The 16,007-nt window shown below is 42.2% G+C and overlaps 1 protein-coding gene across 1 annotated transcript in view; it reads left to right on the top strand.

Annotated features, from left to right (window-relative positions):
• syn2b (synapsin IIb) overlaps positions 1-9,927 on the top strand; it is an 83,791-nt gene extending 73,864 nt beyond the window's left edge. Inside the window, exons 10-13 of the mRNA XM_076739520.1 lie at positions 3,140-3,316; positions 3,565-3,631; positions 6,188-7,034; positions 7,843-9,927. Coding sequence (XP_076595635.1) covers positions 3,140-3,316; positions 3,565-3,631; positions 6,188-7,034; positions 7,843-7,996 — 1,245 coding nt within the window. The 3' untranslated portion in view covers positions 7,997-9,927. The remainder of the gene's footprint in view (positions 1-3,139; positions 3,317-3,564; positions 3,632-6,187; positions 7,035-7,842) is intronic.
• The last annotated feature ends 6,080 nt before the right edge of the window (positions 9,928-16,007 follow it).

The raw sequence follows: 16,007 nt of genomic DNA, 5'->3' as shown, positions 1-16,007 counted from the left end.
ATGGAGGGAGGGAGGATGGATGAAAACAGCCAACAAGGCACTAAATCTAATGAGTCAAACAAACAAACAGCTGTGATGTTATCTGTGCATCACTCTGTTTATTGACTCCTGCCTTTTGTTTGGAAACTTTCACCATTTTGACAGCAGCCTGTGGGAGTTATGTTTCATAAGAGTACTAATACGGGCTTTGAGTCTTAAATTTAGCATGTCTGGCCTAATTTACACTGATGGGGCCTTAGATTGTCTGGCTGATTAAATAAACTGATTGAGTCTAACCTGAATACACTTCATGAGTTTGGTAACTAACATCTGGTGATATTTCAATGGTAGGTGTTCTCTATGGCCCACCATAGTCTTTAGCCTTGACCACAACGGTTGTGAATAGACACATCAATGAAGGAATGTGCTTTGCTGTTATAATACCTTTCCTAAAAGTCAAGAGGTAATGGCTCAGTATGGAAAATCGATAAATACTATGATCCCATCATCATGAATGAATAGTTTACGAATCAGCTTTCGAAGGCAAGTGGGAGATTAAACACAGCATATGGTGATTTTAAGACTGAGAACATTCAACTGTTCAGTGGGTGAGCTTCTACCCACCTGTTACAGCTCTGGCTCTAGGAGATCCTGGACAGTGAAGAAGCCAGAAGGACTGTTCAGGTGGGCAGGACTGTGGAGGCTTGGGAAGTCTGGCCTTGTTGGACAGGTTACAGGTTCAGGCCTAAAGACAGGTTCACACTTAGACAGTGAGACAGGCTCATTCTTGTACAAAGTCACAGATTAAGACTCAAACAGGCTTTGAGTTAAAGGTCAGACAGAGATTTGTCTTCATGCTCAGGGGAGGGTCCAGGCTCAGATTGAGAGACCAAACGATACCAAATGAAAATAGCTCAGGCCGAGACAGTGAGACAGGCTCAGGTTCAGAGGAAAAGAGAAACTCAGATTTAGACAGAGAGACAGGTTTAGGCTCAGAAGAAGAGAAAGTTCAGGCTCAGACAGAGAGTCTGATTCAGGCTTTGACAGAGAGGACACCAAACAGACAAAAAAAAGAAAAGAAACAGAGACTATATTAACGAACAAGGACCCTGAACTTAATGGATTCATGGCTGACTGCAGGGATGGGTCTCAGGAGCACTGGGCAGTGAAATGACTGGAGAATGACCCTTGAGAACCGATAGAAATACACTTGTACCCAGGAACTACAAATGATCCTTGCTGGGAGTTGGTGACTCACCACCATGACACCCAGGATCAAGCCTGCAGAGACTCAGCGGAAACAGGCAGGATGGCTTCCAGAAGAGCAGGCAGAGAGCTATCCAAAGAGCAGCAAAGCAGGTTAGAAAGCTAACCAACAAGGACGTAAGCATTGAGCTAGTCAAAAGGGAAGCTCTAGAAGTAACTGGGCAGGAACTGAAAGATACTGAAGAAGAACTGCAGCAGGGACTGATTAGGCCACAGGATTAAGCTGTTGAGTGGCCAAGATGTCTGCCAGCTCAGGGACATACAAACCTGGGTTTGTAGGACACAAACTGAAGTGCTGCAGAGAGAGCCGCTTCTCTCTGGATGCATTTTGGCAGAAGGTACAGAGCCACTCAGTGGTGTAGGTCAACTCAGACCCCGATCATGGTAAAAGCTGGGTCAGCTGGGTCCATTTTTGTCAAAATCCTGGCAGCTACCCAGTACCTGGACCAAAATGTAGACGTGACACTGCACATATGGTTAAAGACAGTTTGGTACGTTTGAAAGTCAGTAAGGAAGTTCACAGTTTGTCATGGGCTGACGGTCAAAACAGGCAAACAAATCCAGGAGCACCAAGCATGCAAACAGGTAGATGTTTAAAAACACAAATAATGACTAGTGGGTGAGAATGACTCAAAAACTTTGGGAACACATGTAGAACTGGCAGCAGAAGGAGTGAACTGAGGTTTATATAGAGTAAACAGGTAAACCAGGTGGCTGAGGAGATCAAATGACTGGCGTGAGCTGGAAACTCAAGGAGGGACCGTGAGTGGAGAGGTGATGCATGATGAAGTTTGGATAATTATGATTTCAAAGTGCAGTGAGAGAGTCTGAGGCTGAAGAGGGAGATGATACAGGAGCCACAATGACACCAACACCCAACCGCTGCGGTCCAAGCAAAGTCTCTAAACATCCCACTCACACTTTCAAAGAGCCTGACTGTCGGAATGAAATAGTCTGCAGTTTGGTGGAGGGCAGGTTAAATGCTGAAGTGGGAAAGATGTGACAAACATCTCCCCATGAGTCACCTCTCCTGGAAAACTGTTTTGGTTTCTGTAATGCTGCAGTAATCTTGTTGGGTGGATATCCATTTACACAGATGATGATTGCTCCTTAAAATGATAAAACCCTTGGCTTACTGAAAATGAAGATGGTTCCCAGATTTTACACAGAAACAGTGCGTGTAGGTGTGTGTGTGTGTGTGTGTGTTTGTGTGTGGATAGTTTGGTTTTTCCTCTTTCTAAACCAATTATCGTGTTTGTTATTGTATTGTAGCTTTGCAAATGGCACCAAAACATACAGATGCCATCATGTGTTTCATACAGTATCCATAAACGCCTGCCCATACGTATAAACCAAGGGCCACCATTCTGACCGTAAGAAACATCAAATCTAAACAAACTTTACACACATTTTCTATGTGGGAGAAGAAGTTACAGTTACACCATACAGCTTTTACCACACATGAAGTGCTGACCGATGTGCTGTTTAGCCTTCTTTGTTTGTCCAAACCCATTCTCATTCCATAAAATACAGACGCACACGCTACCCTTTAGCATCTGTATAAAACACCTGACACCTTTTTAGCACATGGTTAAAGTTGTGAAACGGTCGCAGTTTGGTTAGATTTAAGGCCCCAAAACTCTGAGTGTGTAATATTGTTAAACTAAAGAAGATAAACTTACAGCATCTTATACAGACACTACAGGACACCTCGTGCATCTGATGGCGAGGGACGTGACATTACGTCGGTGCTGATGCCATGAAATGAATCCGGTCTGATTTCTCTGTCCTGAGTTCATCATCCCGTCTGGGTCAACAACATTTCAGTCAAGTAACCTTCTCAATAAAAAATTCCCACATTTCCCAACATGTTTTCTGCTCCCTCTTTGTCCAGGTTGTGGGTTCATCTATGCAGCTGATTGGTGATCACCAGGCAGAGGACCGCCAGCTCATCTCAGAAGTGGTTCTGGCTAAGATGACCCAAGCATTGGCTGCCAGGTCCTCTAGTGTTTCCCGCTCACCTGCTCGCTCCCCTCAAGGCCAGAAGCCGACCACAGTGCAGCCCCAACAGGTAGAGGCTGTGTGAAATGAAATGCGTGCTCGACAGAACCTGTTTATTTTTAAAGAATGAGCTAAAACTGATAGCTACAATGACACATGCTCATACTACAATTGTTTCAGTTCTCCTTGTGAGTATAGAATCCATTTATTAGAGCCCTTCATAAGTTCACTGCTGAGTCTTTACCAGAACCTGCTTACCCATGTTGCCTTTCCTCTCCTCTCCTTGCTGTTCTGTCTTTCTGTCTCACTCTTTCCCAGAGTGCTGCTCCTAAAGAAGGACTGGCAGATCCAAACAGGACCTCAGGCCAGCGCCCTCAACCTCAAGGTTGTCTGAACACTGTTCCCCATTGTAATACAAGTGCTGCCACTGTTGGGCTGAAGCATGTCTAGGAAACATTCTTAGAACCAGTCATGGGACAGTTCACTCTCTGACATCCTGAAAGATTTTTTTCAGAAATAAGTATCAATAAATTTAACACCCTCTGTCAAAATAAGTCTTGCCATCAGAGACAAAACTCACCAGTTAACTAGAAAAATCTGTTCAAAATGAAAGAGGGAACTAAAACTAAGATATAACCTGTTAATTAGTGAGCTTTAGAGATACTGGAGTGGATTGTGTTACCTTTGACAGAGTCAGGTTAGTAGTTTCCTCATTTCATGCCTTTGTGCTAAGCTAAGCTAAGCTAACTGGCTGCTGTGCTGTAGCTTCATATTTACCGTACAGACAGCAATCAATCCTCTAATCTAATTCTTGGCAAGAAGATTAATGTGTATTTCCCCAAACTGTCCTTTTTTTGAAGGCAGCACTGTCCAGCATCAATGCCTTAAACTAATGTACTTGTATCATGGCTTCAGTTTGATGTTGACAGTGATGATCTGGATGCAAGAAAAGCTACAACCTTTTCTTTCTTGAACTTGTGACTTTTACCACTTGAATTAACAAGCAAATGTACAAGATGGTACATTTAGCCAGCCTGTTGAGGTTAGCTGCAGCCATAGTGTCTGTGTTGGTGTGATGTTTGTGCTCAGGACTGATGTGTTAAAACTAAATGTGCCTGCTAAAAGCACTGGTGAAACAGCGTACAACATGGTCAATTAACAAAGCCATTACTGGAGTTGTACTGTTTGTGGGCGCGTGTTTGCATGTTTTTCATTATCTCCAGTTCCCTTTTTGTTACGTTGCATGGATGTGCCAGTAATCCATGTGGTGTTTAGAGTATCTGCTGGTTGTTTTTGGAATCCCTCGTTTCATGGTTTACAGGAATTATTGGAATTTGACATGTGTCTACAGTGTTAAGATGTGCAGTCAGTAGTGATTAATGCTTTGCTTTTGAATCCTTCTTATGATCTTTAAATCTGTACATTGTTGTGGTGCGAATAAGAGACCTGAACAAGACCTGAACATTTTGTGAATAACTGCTTGGTGTTGTCTTTGGTTGTAAATTAACTTTAACTGTTCTGTGTTATGATACCTGAGACAAGACAAAGTGGCTTTACACGGTACACAATGCATATTTTTCTTGGCAATTACGAAACTCGCGGTTATGTGATTAATGACACGTTTAAAAGAAAACAAGCATCTTTTTCTTTCTCTGCATGATCGTTCCCAATTTGCTTGGAACACTGAACCACTGAATTACTGATATGTGATCTTCATGCATCATCTGGGTGCAAATATTTGTCATCTTAATCTTTTCTGCCTGTTACAAAGAGATTTAGTTAAATGCAAATACAGGACAAAGGCTTTGCCAGTTTGTTGACTTGCGTGGGAGAACGGCCTCCACACACACCCAAGTAAAATAATCCAATCCAATCCGATAAAATCAGTATACATGAACAGATATGATTAATAAATATGAGTAATTCAGGGTTTGTATCCAAGCAAATTCTTATTTTGTCACCCTTTACAAATTGTGTTTGTATTTCCTTTGGTTTTTATGTGCTGTGAGTCCCAAGAAACCATTGGGATGCTTTATGACAAACTCTGATAAAACGTAAGACTCGTTGCCATTTAGCTGCTTAACACTAGTGTCTGGGATGAATTTTCACGAAGGTTTTGTAGTGGTCATGTCATGTGATGGAGAATCACCATGTAAGTAAAAATCCATACACTCTGAAAATGAATGTACACATACACACTTTCCAAGCTGTCTTCGGAGAAACCTTTTGAAAGAGGCTTTAGTGTGTAATTTACATACCCAACTACAATTCTGCATCCTGGAATGTGAATTATCAGCCACTGGAAACTCATCCCTGCCCAGCCACTTCCTCCTCCTCAGCATGTGTAATCACTTGTCTCTTTTGTGCTGCATGGTGGGTTGCTTTGCTGCCTGTCTTTGAGTTGTTTGACACCACTATTCTTTCCTGGTTGTATCACTTCCCTTTTCGTTGTAGACTTTCTTTCATTGGCTTTCCTCTCCTCTCATCGTCTCTTTTGATCACCACACTTCCTCCTGTCACGAGTTGCTGTGCACAAGAGCAACTAACACTTGGCATGAGAGGCTAGTCGCCACACCTTCTCTTAACTGTTGATGTGCCGCCCCCTGCTGGTCACTGCAGTCCAAACATTCAGAGCCTGCGCTGCTCCACTCTGTTCTTGACTGATGAGTTGGTTAGGATTTCTATGAATGTGAGAGCTCATTATGTGAATGGGCATGTTGAGACTCAAGTCTGTATCATGTTCTGCCTTGGTTTTTGGTGACTGTTACAGGCGCCTGGTTTCTAACCGCTGCACTAAAACAACAAGTGCTAGACGTAGGAAATAATGATGCTTATTTATTTATTTCCTTTTCTTCTGTTGCTTTTTTGCTTTTCTTGCCTCTACATGTTACTCAGCTGTGTAACTATAATCTAATACAACTATCTTATCTCAATCTTTTAGGTGCACCAGTGAAATCGCAGAGTGTAGAGCCGTCATCAGAGTCAGCTAAGAAAGCATCTGAAGCAGTACCAAAGCCCAGCCAGGCCCAGAAACCTGGTCCAGGTCCAGCTCAGGCTCAGAAGCCAAGCTCAGTCCAGAGGGCCGCCTCGGTCACAAAGCCTCCAGTGCCGAGGCCTCCCCCAATGACCAGAGCCCCATCCGTCACAAAGTCGGCCCCAGGTTCTGCTTCCCCCCCAGCCCCAGCCAAAGCTTCACCATCATCCCCAGCTAAAGCAGCAGCAGCAGCAGCAGCAGCTCCAGGCTCCCCCCCAACCAAAGCAGCAGCAGCAGCAGCAGCCACAGCTTCAGGCTCCCCTCCAGCTTCAGCCCCAGCCTCAGCTTCTTCTGCAGCATCAGCTCCTACCACAGAGCAGCCCAAGCCCCAGCCTCCTGGCTCCCCTTCCCCAGCTCCGGGCAAACCAAAAGAGCTGCCCCCGAAGCCCACACCACCTGCAAAGCCCATCCCTCCTGTGCGCAGGAATTCAAAGCCGCAGCTTCAGCCAAAGCCACAAACCCCACCTCCTCCCAAAGCTTCACCTAAACCCCAGCCTGCCACCCAAGGCCCAGCACCCACTCAGGCCTCAGATACTGCCTCAGCCCCTGCCCCAGCGCAGGTTCAGTCCCCAGCCAAAGCCAGCCAGTCCCCATCCAATGTCCAGTCTCCAGCTAAGGTTCAGCCTCAGGCCAAGCCGGCTTCTCCTTCCCCAAACCCTGAGGCTGTCCCAGATGAAGCAGCCGCAGCCGATGAGGCCCAGGCCCCTGTGGAAGATCAGCAAGCATCTCAGCAAAAGACCCATCCTCTGCTGAAGTAAGAGCAGTATTATCAACACAGTGTTGATAATGCAAAGACATGCATTTCAATGGGCCATACTTTGCTTTAGGATACAAAATTAAATATCAAATCCGTCCTTCTGCAAAAAAAGAATATAAGTATACATGAATTTCTGTTTGTTTTAGTGGTTCAGTCCAACTGGTAACCTGCTGAAATTATTACCCATTCGGGTCACACTTTATTAGCCCTCCCTATTTAGCATTTACAAGCAATATAGAAACATTGAATACCTGGTTTTTAACACACTATGTTGTAGTTGTAAGTAGGTCTTTTAAATGTTAATTGGTGTACTTGTAGATAATTTTGACTGGATGTTTGTATAAACTGTAAACAGATAAAAACTGACAATATAATCAACATAACAGTTGTAATATAGAATATGATTTCCAAGGAAGTTGTAATTCTGGAAAATAATGTACATTAATAAATGGTTAAAAATGTCCTTATATCTGCTCATAGCTACATTATAGTGTGGTAGAAACTATTTATTATATGTCCATATACTACTCATGTATGATAAATAGAGGGGTCAAATACAGTGTTAAGATTTTGGAATATTTTTCAAAGACCATTGTACAGATATTGTGTTTGTGACTTTTTGGCCCTCTTACACATTTCCCTGTTTGTCTTCCTTCCTGATTCTTCCCTCTAACTTACTCCATTAACATTTGCATAATCCTCTTCTCCTTTTCCTCCTTCCTGCCTGCACCCCATCCTTCTTTCCTTCCCTCCTTCCTCGTCTCTTGTTCGCCTCCCTCTCTTTTTCCTCCTCTTCCCTTCCCAGTAAGTCCCAGTCCCTGACCAATGCCTTCAACGCCTTCAGCGACTCCTCTTTCTTCCGCGGGGTCTCTAGCTCCGGAGGTGACGGCCAGGACGAGGCGAAGGCCGAGACCATCCGCAATCTCCGAAAGTCCTTCGCCAGCCTTTTTTCTGACTAGACACAGCCGAACCGTAGTGAGCCCCTTAATGATTCTGGCCCCCCTTTTACCACTGGCCAGCGATGACTTGATTGACATTAAATGTGAAGCAGTCTGAGATTAAACTTTGTGTGTTAACTGTACTGTATTCCCTCCGTCCTGGTCCCTCTTCTCCTCCGTTTTCAGCTTCTCTGTGTGAGTAACAGTGAGGCCTGCTGGGTAGGATATTCAGCAAATGATGCTGTGCCAGAGTAATTGGAGTGAAGGAGTTACGTCATTGATATAGAACAGGATAAAATAGAAGAGAATAGGATAGAAAAGAATAGAGTATAATAAGAAAATGTTTATTTTTCCCAGAGCACACTTTAGGGAGAGCTTTCTGAAGTATATGAAAAGTATAATATTCAAGACTACAGATGGAATGTACATACAGTATATATATATATTATATATACAGTATATAAATAGAAACATATATAACTATAAAGGGAGATAAGCCAATAATATAATTAGCTTTATATTTCAATTAGCTTTTGTCAGTGACATAACTCTTTCATTCAGTGGCTGGATTCATAAACATTTCACAAAGAATAATTACGTATTTGACATTAGATGGTGTCCCCCCCGCAGTGAAGCAATTTTGGTCAGTCAGTGAACATATGTGAGTAAAAAAATAAAACCCAAAAAAACAAACAAAAAAAAAAACTACTTCTTTAATGATTTGTTCCTGTGTAAATCCAGCCGTTGTGTCTTTGTTCCTGGGCTTCTGACTACTGGGCTCATCATTGCTGCCCCTTTTTTCGTCAACAAGCCTTGAAGTTCATTGTCGTGTGAGGGAGTTGGAAATATGTGTATGTTCATCTGTGTTCAATTGTTATGCATGGCTCCTCCAAGTGGCTCGGTGTGACTTTTGGAGCAGAAGGGAGCTCTATCAGTGTTGAGTTTTCCCTCCGTTCGCCTCTCTCTCTCTCTAGATGTTGTAGCCTTATTGTGAACATGTTTTCAATTCACAGCTACATTTGTTAGCTGTGCAGACCTGGGTCGATTACAACTCGAAATTCAATCATTTACTTCACTTATTTGAATGCTGTGGAGGGCAAGACTGATTGCAACTGTTGTTTTGGGAGCGTTGGGATTGGGCGTAGAGCACCAGACTGTATAAATCAATCCCAAAAAGTAACTGAATGCATTTCAAAGAGTAAAAAGACTCATGTCTGTAGCTGTGACTGGTGATCTCTTGTTTCACCTCTATGTAGATCTATCAACAGTATTGTAATTTGTTGATTATTCTCATGAAAAGACATTGAGACAGTAGTGCAATAACACCTCGACATGACTGTTGAGCGCTGTCACCCTATTATAAATATAAATATGATCATATATACAGGACCTGTGTATCTGTTAAATACCTTATTCTTACATTCCCTTTAAGGTTCCTTTCAGTGGTGACTTTCCAGGTTGCTTTGTGCTGCAGTCAGACGCTGGGTTTCAGATTAATAGCCATATTAAACTGTTGGTTTTTCTGATTAATCCTGTTTGTGTTGTGGGACTGATTTTAGGGCAGCCTGGAATGAACCCAGTACCTTGACTGGTCATTTTCAACTGAGTTGCTGCATTTCAAATTCACACGAGTTAAAAAACAAAAACAAAAAAACACGCAAGAACCGCATATCAACCTGTCTGCTTATCCATTTCCAGTACTATGTTGCAAGTAAATTATAACATTAACATCGTATTTGTATGTATGTGTGTGCCATCTCAGGAGTTTATTTTTTGTAATATATTGATTGATTTATTTTTTGAGGCTCCATATTTATGGTACAGTATATATTGTTTGTTTTGTATTGTGTTTTTATTTGTAACGCAATACTGCTTTGCATGATCTGGTGACTGATGTTTTTTTGTTTTTTTTTTCTGTACAGATAAAAGTTAATAAAGATGTGGTTCCATCATTTCACTGATTGGCTAAGTAAGATCCATGCTGGCGGCTGTGCCTTTTGTTTGTGGGGTAGAGTTTTCTTTAAAGAGGCACTGCATCGAAGCCACACTTAAAGATCAGTGTCTTCATCATCAGGGCTTCTGTGACATGTCGGCCTCTGCTGCTTCAGTTTAGATCACTCCAAAATTTTAAGTTCCATAATTTAATGGAAGTCCATTAGTCTAGAAAGCAAATACATGTAGCTGCTACTGATGCTAAACACTCCCATGTGAAGACTGTAATGACAAATTCAGAGAAAGGAGACCTTTTATAGGAACAACTAAAAAGTTTCACAAAGTCACGACTCAACTCTGAGTGCCGAGCTAAGATTTCAATGTGATGCAGGACTACAGTCGACCCTTCACAGGTGTTTGTCCTGACCCAGAAGACTTCTTAAAATGTAAAGAGATCAGGAAGAGACATGCAGTATCTCAGAGGTGTGTCTGATGTGTTTTATGTAGCACTGGTGCACAGCTCTCTCTGGGTTTTTGCTCAAATATTTAGGATTTCAGTCTCTTTTTTTCACTTAAAGGCCATTCTGTGATCTTCAATGGCTGAATGCAAATCACTTCAAAGAAACAGATTATCACTGGGATTCATGTAAATATGGGAATGTTCCACCAACTGTAAGATGGTTTTTAACATGCATGGAGATACACAAGTTGTACTGACAAGAGGTAAGTCTAGAACTTTATAATAACACAAGGTTATCAGGCATATTTTACATGAAGGATTTCTGACAATGTCTACTGTTTTGTATTTTTGAGGCACTGCACCATCAGACAACAGTTTGGCCACTCTGTGGAATTTGGAGGATTAAAGGACAAGGAGCACCTTTTGGGCTCAAATTTTGGCTTGATTTGAGAACGGTCTCACTATCAGTTTTAGCCTAGTTAAAAACTGCAACCTACTGTCGGTGAAGACTGATTCATGGCTGAAAAACATGACCTATGGACCAAATGAAGTCATCACATCTTTTATCTGACAATAACAAAGGCATAATGTAATGCTTTAGTGAGAGTTCACAGTGCAAGGTCAATGTCAGCTCTGTTTGCTCTGCGTTCTTGCTCAAGGATATATGAGCGCCGCAGGTGGACGATGCATGAACAAGGCCTTGAAGATACTTCCGCCGGCTGAAAAACACTCTATGTAACTGCAATGGCATCCATGACTCAGCACGGTCTTGAAGAGATTAGTGAACGTTACACTCTCTCCCTGTTTGGCTGCCATGTCATTGTCACAGTTTTAACTTACTACATTATAACTTATTATATGTGAACATCACAGGACTTTATAACATACAGAGCATACCACAACAAAAAACATGCAAGAATAACTTGACCATCAGTCTTGTGCTCCTTAAGGAAGCAGAGGTGGGTTGAACTATCTGTGCTGAGCCAGCAGGTGGCACTACATACAAGTGGAAATCTTGCATAGTGTATTTCTGCTCTGCAAAGATTCGTGCTTCAAGATGTTTTGTGTTTGTGGTAAAGGATTTGAATAAGTGTGACAGCCCTCATTTGGTTGAGTCTTGTTTGCGCTTCTCCTGTAGGTTCATGTCATTGGTATGTGGGACTGTCTGTCTGTCTGGGTCCAGTATGAGCTGCCACTGTAGTCCTCCTCGAGAGACTCTTCTGTTTGGTTCCTTGATCGTTTTTCCAACACCTGAACACCACATTTCCCACAAATCCATTCACTTACACCACTGACTTTACTGCCTGTTGTGAACTTTGGAGCCGGTCATGACAATAAGCCAGATCTATTACACTCTTTAAAAAACCCTGAATATATCAGCCAAAAACCATCACTGATGTCAACATGGGCCCTATTGTTTTTATTATTATGAGGTGTTGACAGAGGTTATAAGGTGAAGATGGTACTGATAGCAATAATAAGTCATACTGTTACTTTTCTGTCTCCTTTCTTTGTCATACTGCTCAGCATTGTCAGCGTCATACATGGTCCTCCTCCAAACCTCATGCACATCAACACATTTCATCGCCCTCATGCATGCAAACACACATCTGTGACATCCAATCAATAGCACTCGGGTTTAATCTGCTCAGCAGTTTTCTCCTAATGCCCACGTGTATTTTTTTCTTTTCTACCTATTTTTTGTCATGTTTTTCTTCTCAGATTCTTTCATGTCCTACCTTTGATGTTCTGTCACATTCAAATAACGCACGAGGAAAGTATGTGCCACTAACAGTTTGACATATTTACATAAATGCACATATACCACACCATTTACATGAGAAACACAACTTTCTATCGGTGTATAAGCAAGGAAACAGGATAAGTAAAGTGTGTGTGAGCATGTGTCTGTGTGCGAAGCGTCTTAAACTAATACCACGTTTAAAAGGTTAAAGAGTTTATGACAGACTGTATTCTTCTCCTACAAAGACCGCCGTTACAGATGATGTGAACCACATACACAAACCCAGTCGCACCGCCTCTTTGCATACATTGACGTACAACAAAGACAGGAAACACGCTCGTCCCTGGCTTCTTGGTCCATGGGACGACCAGTCAGTGGAGATCTGTGGGAACATCTCCATCACATTGCTCATAGGGACATGGATGTGGGCGGCTAAGGCACCAAAGTGAGCCTACATTGGCCAAACCCTGTTTGTCTTGGTGCTCATCCCACCCTGTTCAAGCCAGGCTGAGAGCGAGGGAGTATGGACACAAGGAGGAAGGACTAATCATCACTGTGGTTAAACGCTATAATAACCAGATTTAGGTCTAATAGCATCCAATGTGTTTGAGGATGGAGGAGAAACTCAAGTCATTTTGGCCTATTTCCTGGTGTCAAGCACCATCGTGATCCCTCCTAGGCCTGAAAAATGATGTGTCAGTTCCACTTAATAATTATTAGTGTCATGACAGTGTAGGAGAGTCTTGTGAAGATACAGAACACGAGCACTTTGATGATGAACATTTTCAGATAGCAGAGCTCCTGTCCCCTGGGATTCCACTGTATAAACAATCAGAAAATATTGCTTTGTTTTGTTTGTGACAGCAAAACTCTCGAGGGTGTCATTTTTTTTAGTTCAGCATGGAGAAATTCTGCGTGGGGAGGGGTGTTCTGCATGTGAGAGAGATGAGAAAAATGTTTGCGTGTGTGTGTGTAGGTCTGTAAATAAGCAAAGTGTGCAAGCTGTCTGAGTTCACACTATCGAGTTATGACAGATCAAAGGCTGCTGAAATCAAGCTGACTGCTACATGGTGAAAGCAGCATAATTGAACTACACTTACATGTAGCTGCTTTGAAATCAGCCATCACAGAAGACTGCATGGCATCGTTCTGAACTGTGAGCAGCAGGGTTTCGTGTCTTTTGTGTTTTAATGTTTTAAAAACAGGTTGAAAAGCTACATACGGGGGCAAAACCTTGCCTTGATTTTTCAGAAGTATCCTTGTCATGTATCTGCTCATATGTTCTGTTGTGTTTTTGCAATGAATTCAGCTCCACAGAGTCATTTGTTTTGCATTGTGTGTTTTTGCACTGTATTTTTGGGCTCCTTGGGTTATTTTTACTTTACCATTTGAAACTTGAGGTTGTTTCGAGACTTGGTGAAGATCAAAAGGTGGTGTCTGTGTTCTTGTGCAGAAAGCATTTCTTAATATTTCTTTGCAAATCAAAGGACACATTCACTGTTAACACCAAACCAAATAGCATAATTAGAGCATTAACAGGCTGCTCTTAAAATAAATTTCTGCTAAACCATGAACGCAAATTATTACGTCCAACAATTTAAACCGAACAGTCTCTGTGCTCATCAATTAAGTCCTTTCACCCACATGCCCAGCCACCATGTCATTTAGCAGCTGTATCACTGGTACAGACAAAAGGTCAGAGTCTGGTCAAGTGACACACTCAAAAAACAGGAACATCTATTTCTTCATGGACTGAACTTTTTGGTTTGTGGAAATGTTTCTTCACCAGGCTGCTCTGCCGCATGTTTAAAGCCAAATCTACCCACAACCAGTCAGCCTGCCAGGAGATCATTTAGCCAGCAGGGCTTGTGTGATGCCACATTTCAGTGTGAGCATCGACAACAGCTCAAGTGTCGTAAGGAGGCTGACTGCTGAACATTTTAATATGCGACTGTCTGAAAAACATTTCTTAATCTCATGTCAATTTTATTACTGCATTAAAACATTGAATACCTTTAGATAAGATGTGTTTTCAAGATAAGTGTGTTTAAACAATGTGATAACCCCCAGGTTGCCTTCTGCCTGCAGAAAAATTATTCTCTGTACATTTCACTGTCTGTCTTAGGGTTAAAAATAGAGTGAGGTTTAGGTTGAGGTTAATCAAAGGTCTTCAAACTTACAGAGCATAAAGAGTCTCTACAGCTGCAGCACATGGGCAACTGATTTGTTGTGCATTTATTTTTGCACCTCATAGTAAGGTGAGTTTCAATGGACATTATTTTATGAAAGAATCAGTATAGTAGATAACAATTTAGAAGAATCTCTTAATTTGTAACTGACTTTTTTTCAGACTATACCTCTTAGAAAATAAAAGCATGAATGTTTGTTAATGAAAAGTCCTTGACTACTGAACTGTGCTGATTTAATTTGAGAATCTTCAGTCACACCTACATGAGTTCATGTATATAAACACGATTGTGATACCACAGATGTGACAGTAAATACTCCCATTAGTCATCATTATTGTCTGGTTAGCTAGGGGCTAACCCTACAATCTGCCAGCAAACAAAACATGCTGTCACTATTTGACAGGTAAGATGTTAGGAAATACACTTCTTTGCTTTCTTGATGAGAGCGGGCGTTAGATGAGGTTTGATGCCAGCCTCACTGATGTGAGGTAGCCTGTTTATGCTAGTAAGCTTAGCTCAAAGTCAGGAAACAGCTAGCCTGGCTCCATCCAACAGTAGTAAAATCTGCCTTTAAGTCAAAAGCTCACCATATTAATCCAGAAGTGATATCACATTTCTTTATTCTATACAAAAACTACAATGTAAACTGCAACTGCTCCTGCCACACCTGACTGCATTTAAAACCACATGAGACCTTTGACGATTTTGTGCTGATTAAACAAACGAGATATAATGTGTTTGTTTGTGAGCTTTGGGTGTGCTGGTAGGTGAATTTTGTTACCTTGGGACAGAGCCAGACGAACTGTAGCTGTGTCTGCCTCTTTCCAGTTTTAGCTTTTAGCTAAGTTTGCCAGCTGCTGGCTCCTGCCAACCTCAGTTGGACCTGTATTGACCTTGGCTAATGTTAGCTTAATGCTAGCTTAATTCTCGGCGAACAATCCTTTTATCAATTTATCTTAAAATTAAACTAAATTTTTTGCGTTCGACAATACACAATCCAACAAACGAATATGCCTTTACTTAAAATCCGAACCTCTCAAAAAAGAAAAAAAAAAAAAAAAAAAAAAAACAGGGTTCAAATGAAATAGTTAAATAATCGCTAAGCTACAGGGTAATTTGATGCCTCCGCCTGTGTCCTCAGGACTCCCGGGCGGTGGTGCTGAGAGGAGGGAGGAGAGAGAGGCATGAGAGGCAGGCAGACACCGAGCTCTGCAGCAGCAGCAGCAGCAGCATGACCAGAAACCTCCACAGCAAACAGACCTGACCACTTCGAGACAGCGCTCCCGTGGAAGCGACGACACGACACGTTTTCCAAAGCTGACACGTACGTTTGCACAACCGAAGGAGACGAGCCAACTTCGAAAGCGCGAGTGCGCCCCGTCTGCCGCGCGCTTCAAAACACAGACCAGGTCAGTCACCTTCCGCTCGGCTTACTGTTCGCTGTGAGCGCCGCGTCCGCTGTGGCTGCTGGTTGGATGGTACGAGCTGAAAACCACCTTAAAAAGTAATTCAACCCGTCAACAACGAGTCTGCTTTTTTAAATACTGGGTGACAGAAAATCTGCTTGTTTGTTGAAACTGAGACATTCAAGCTGAAAACGTCTTGAATTATCCACCCATGTCAACAATTCCTCTTGTTTTAAGGAGCACTGACACTGCCAGATGTAATATCTTGTTAAGGTGGACACTTTTGGAGTGAGGGGGTTGG

This window comes from Chaetodon auriga, chromosome 2, assembly GCF_051107435.1.
Source record: "Chaetodon auriga isolate fChaAug3 chromosome 2, fChaAug3.hap1, whole genome shotgun sequence".
NCBI classification, from domain to species: Eukaryota; Metazoa; Chordata; class Actinopteri; order Chaetodontiformes; family Chaetodontidae; genus Chaetodon; species Chaetodon auriga.
The sequence above is the reverse complement of the archived record's forward strand: the minus strand, read 5'-3'. Positions and strand labels throughout refer to the sequence as shown.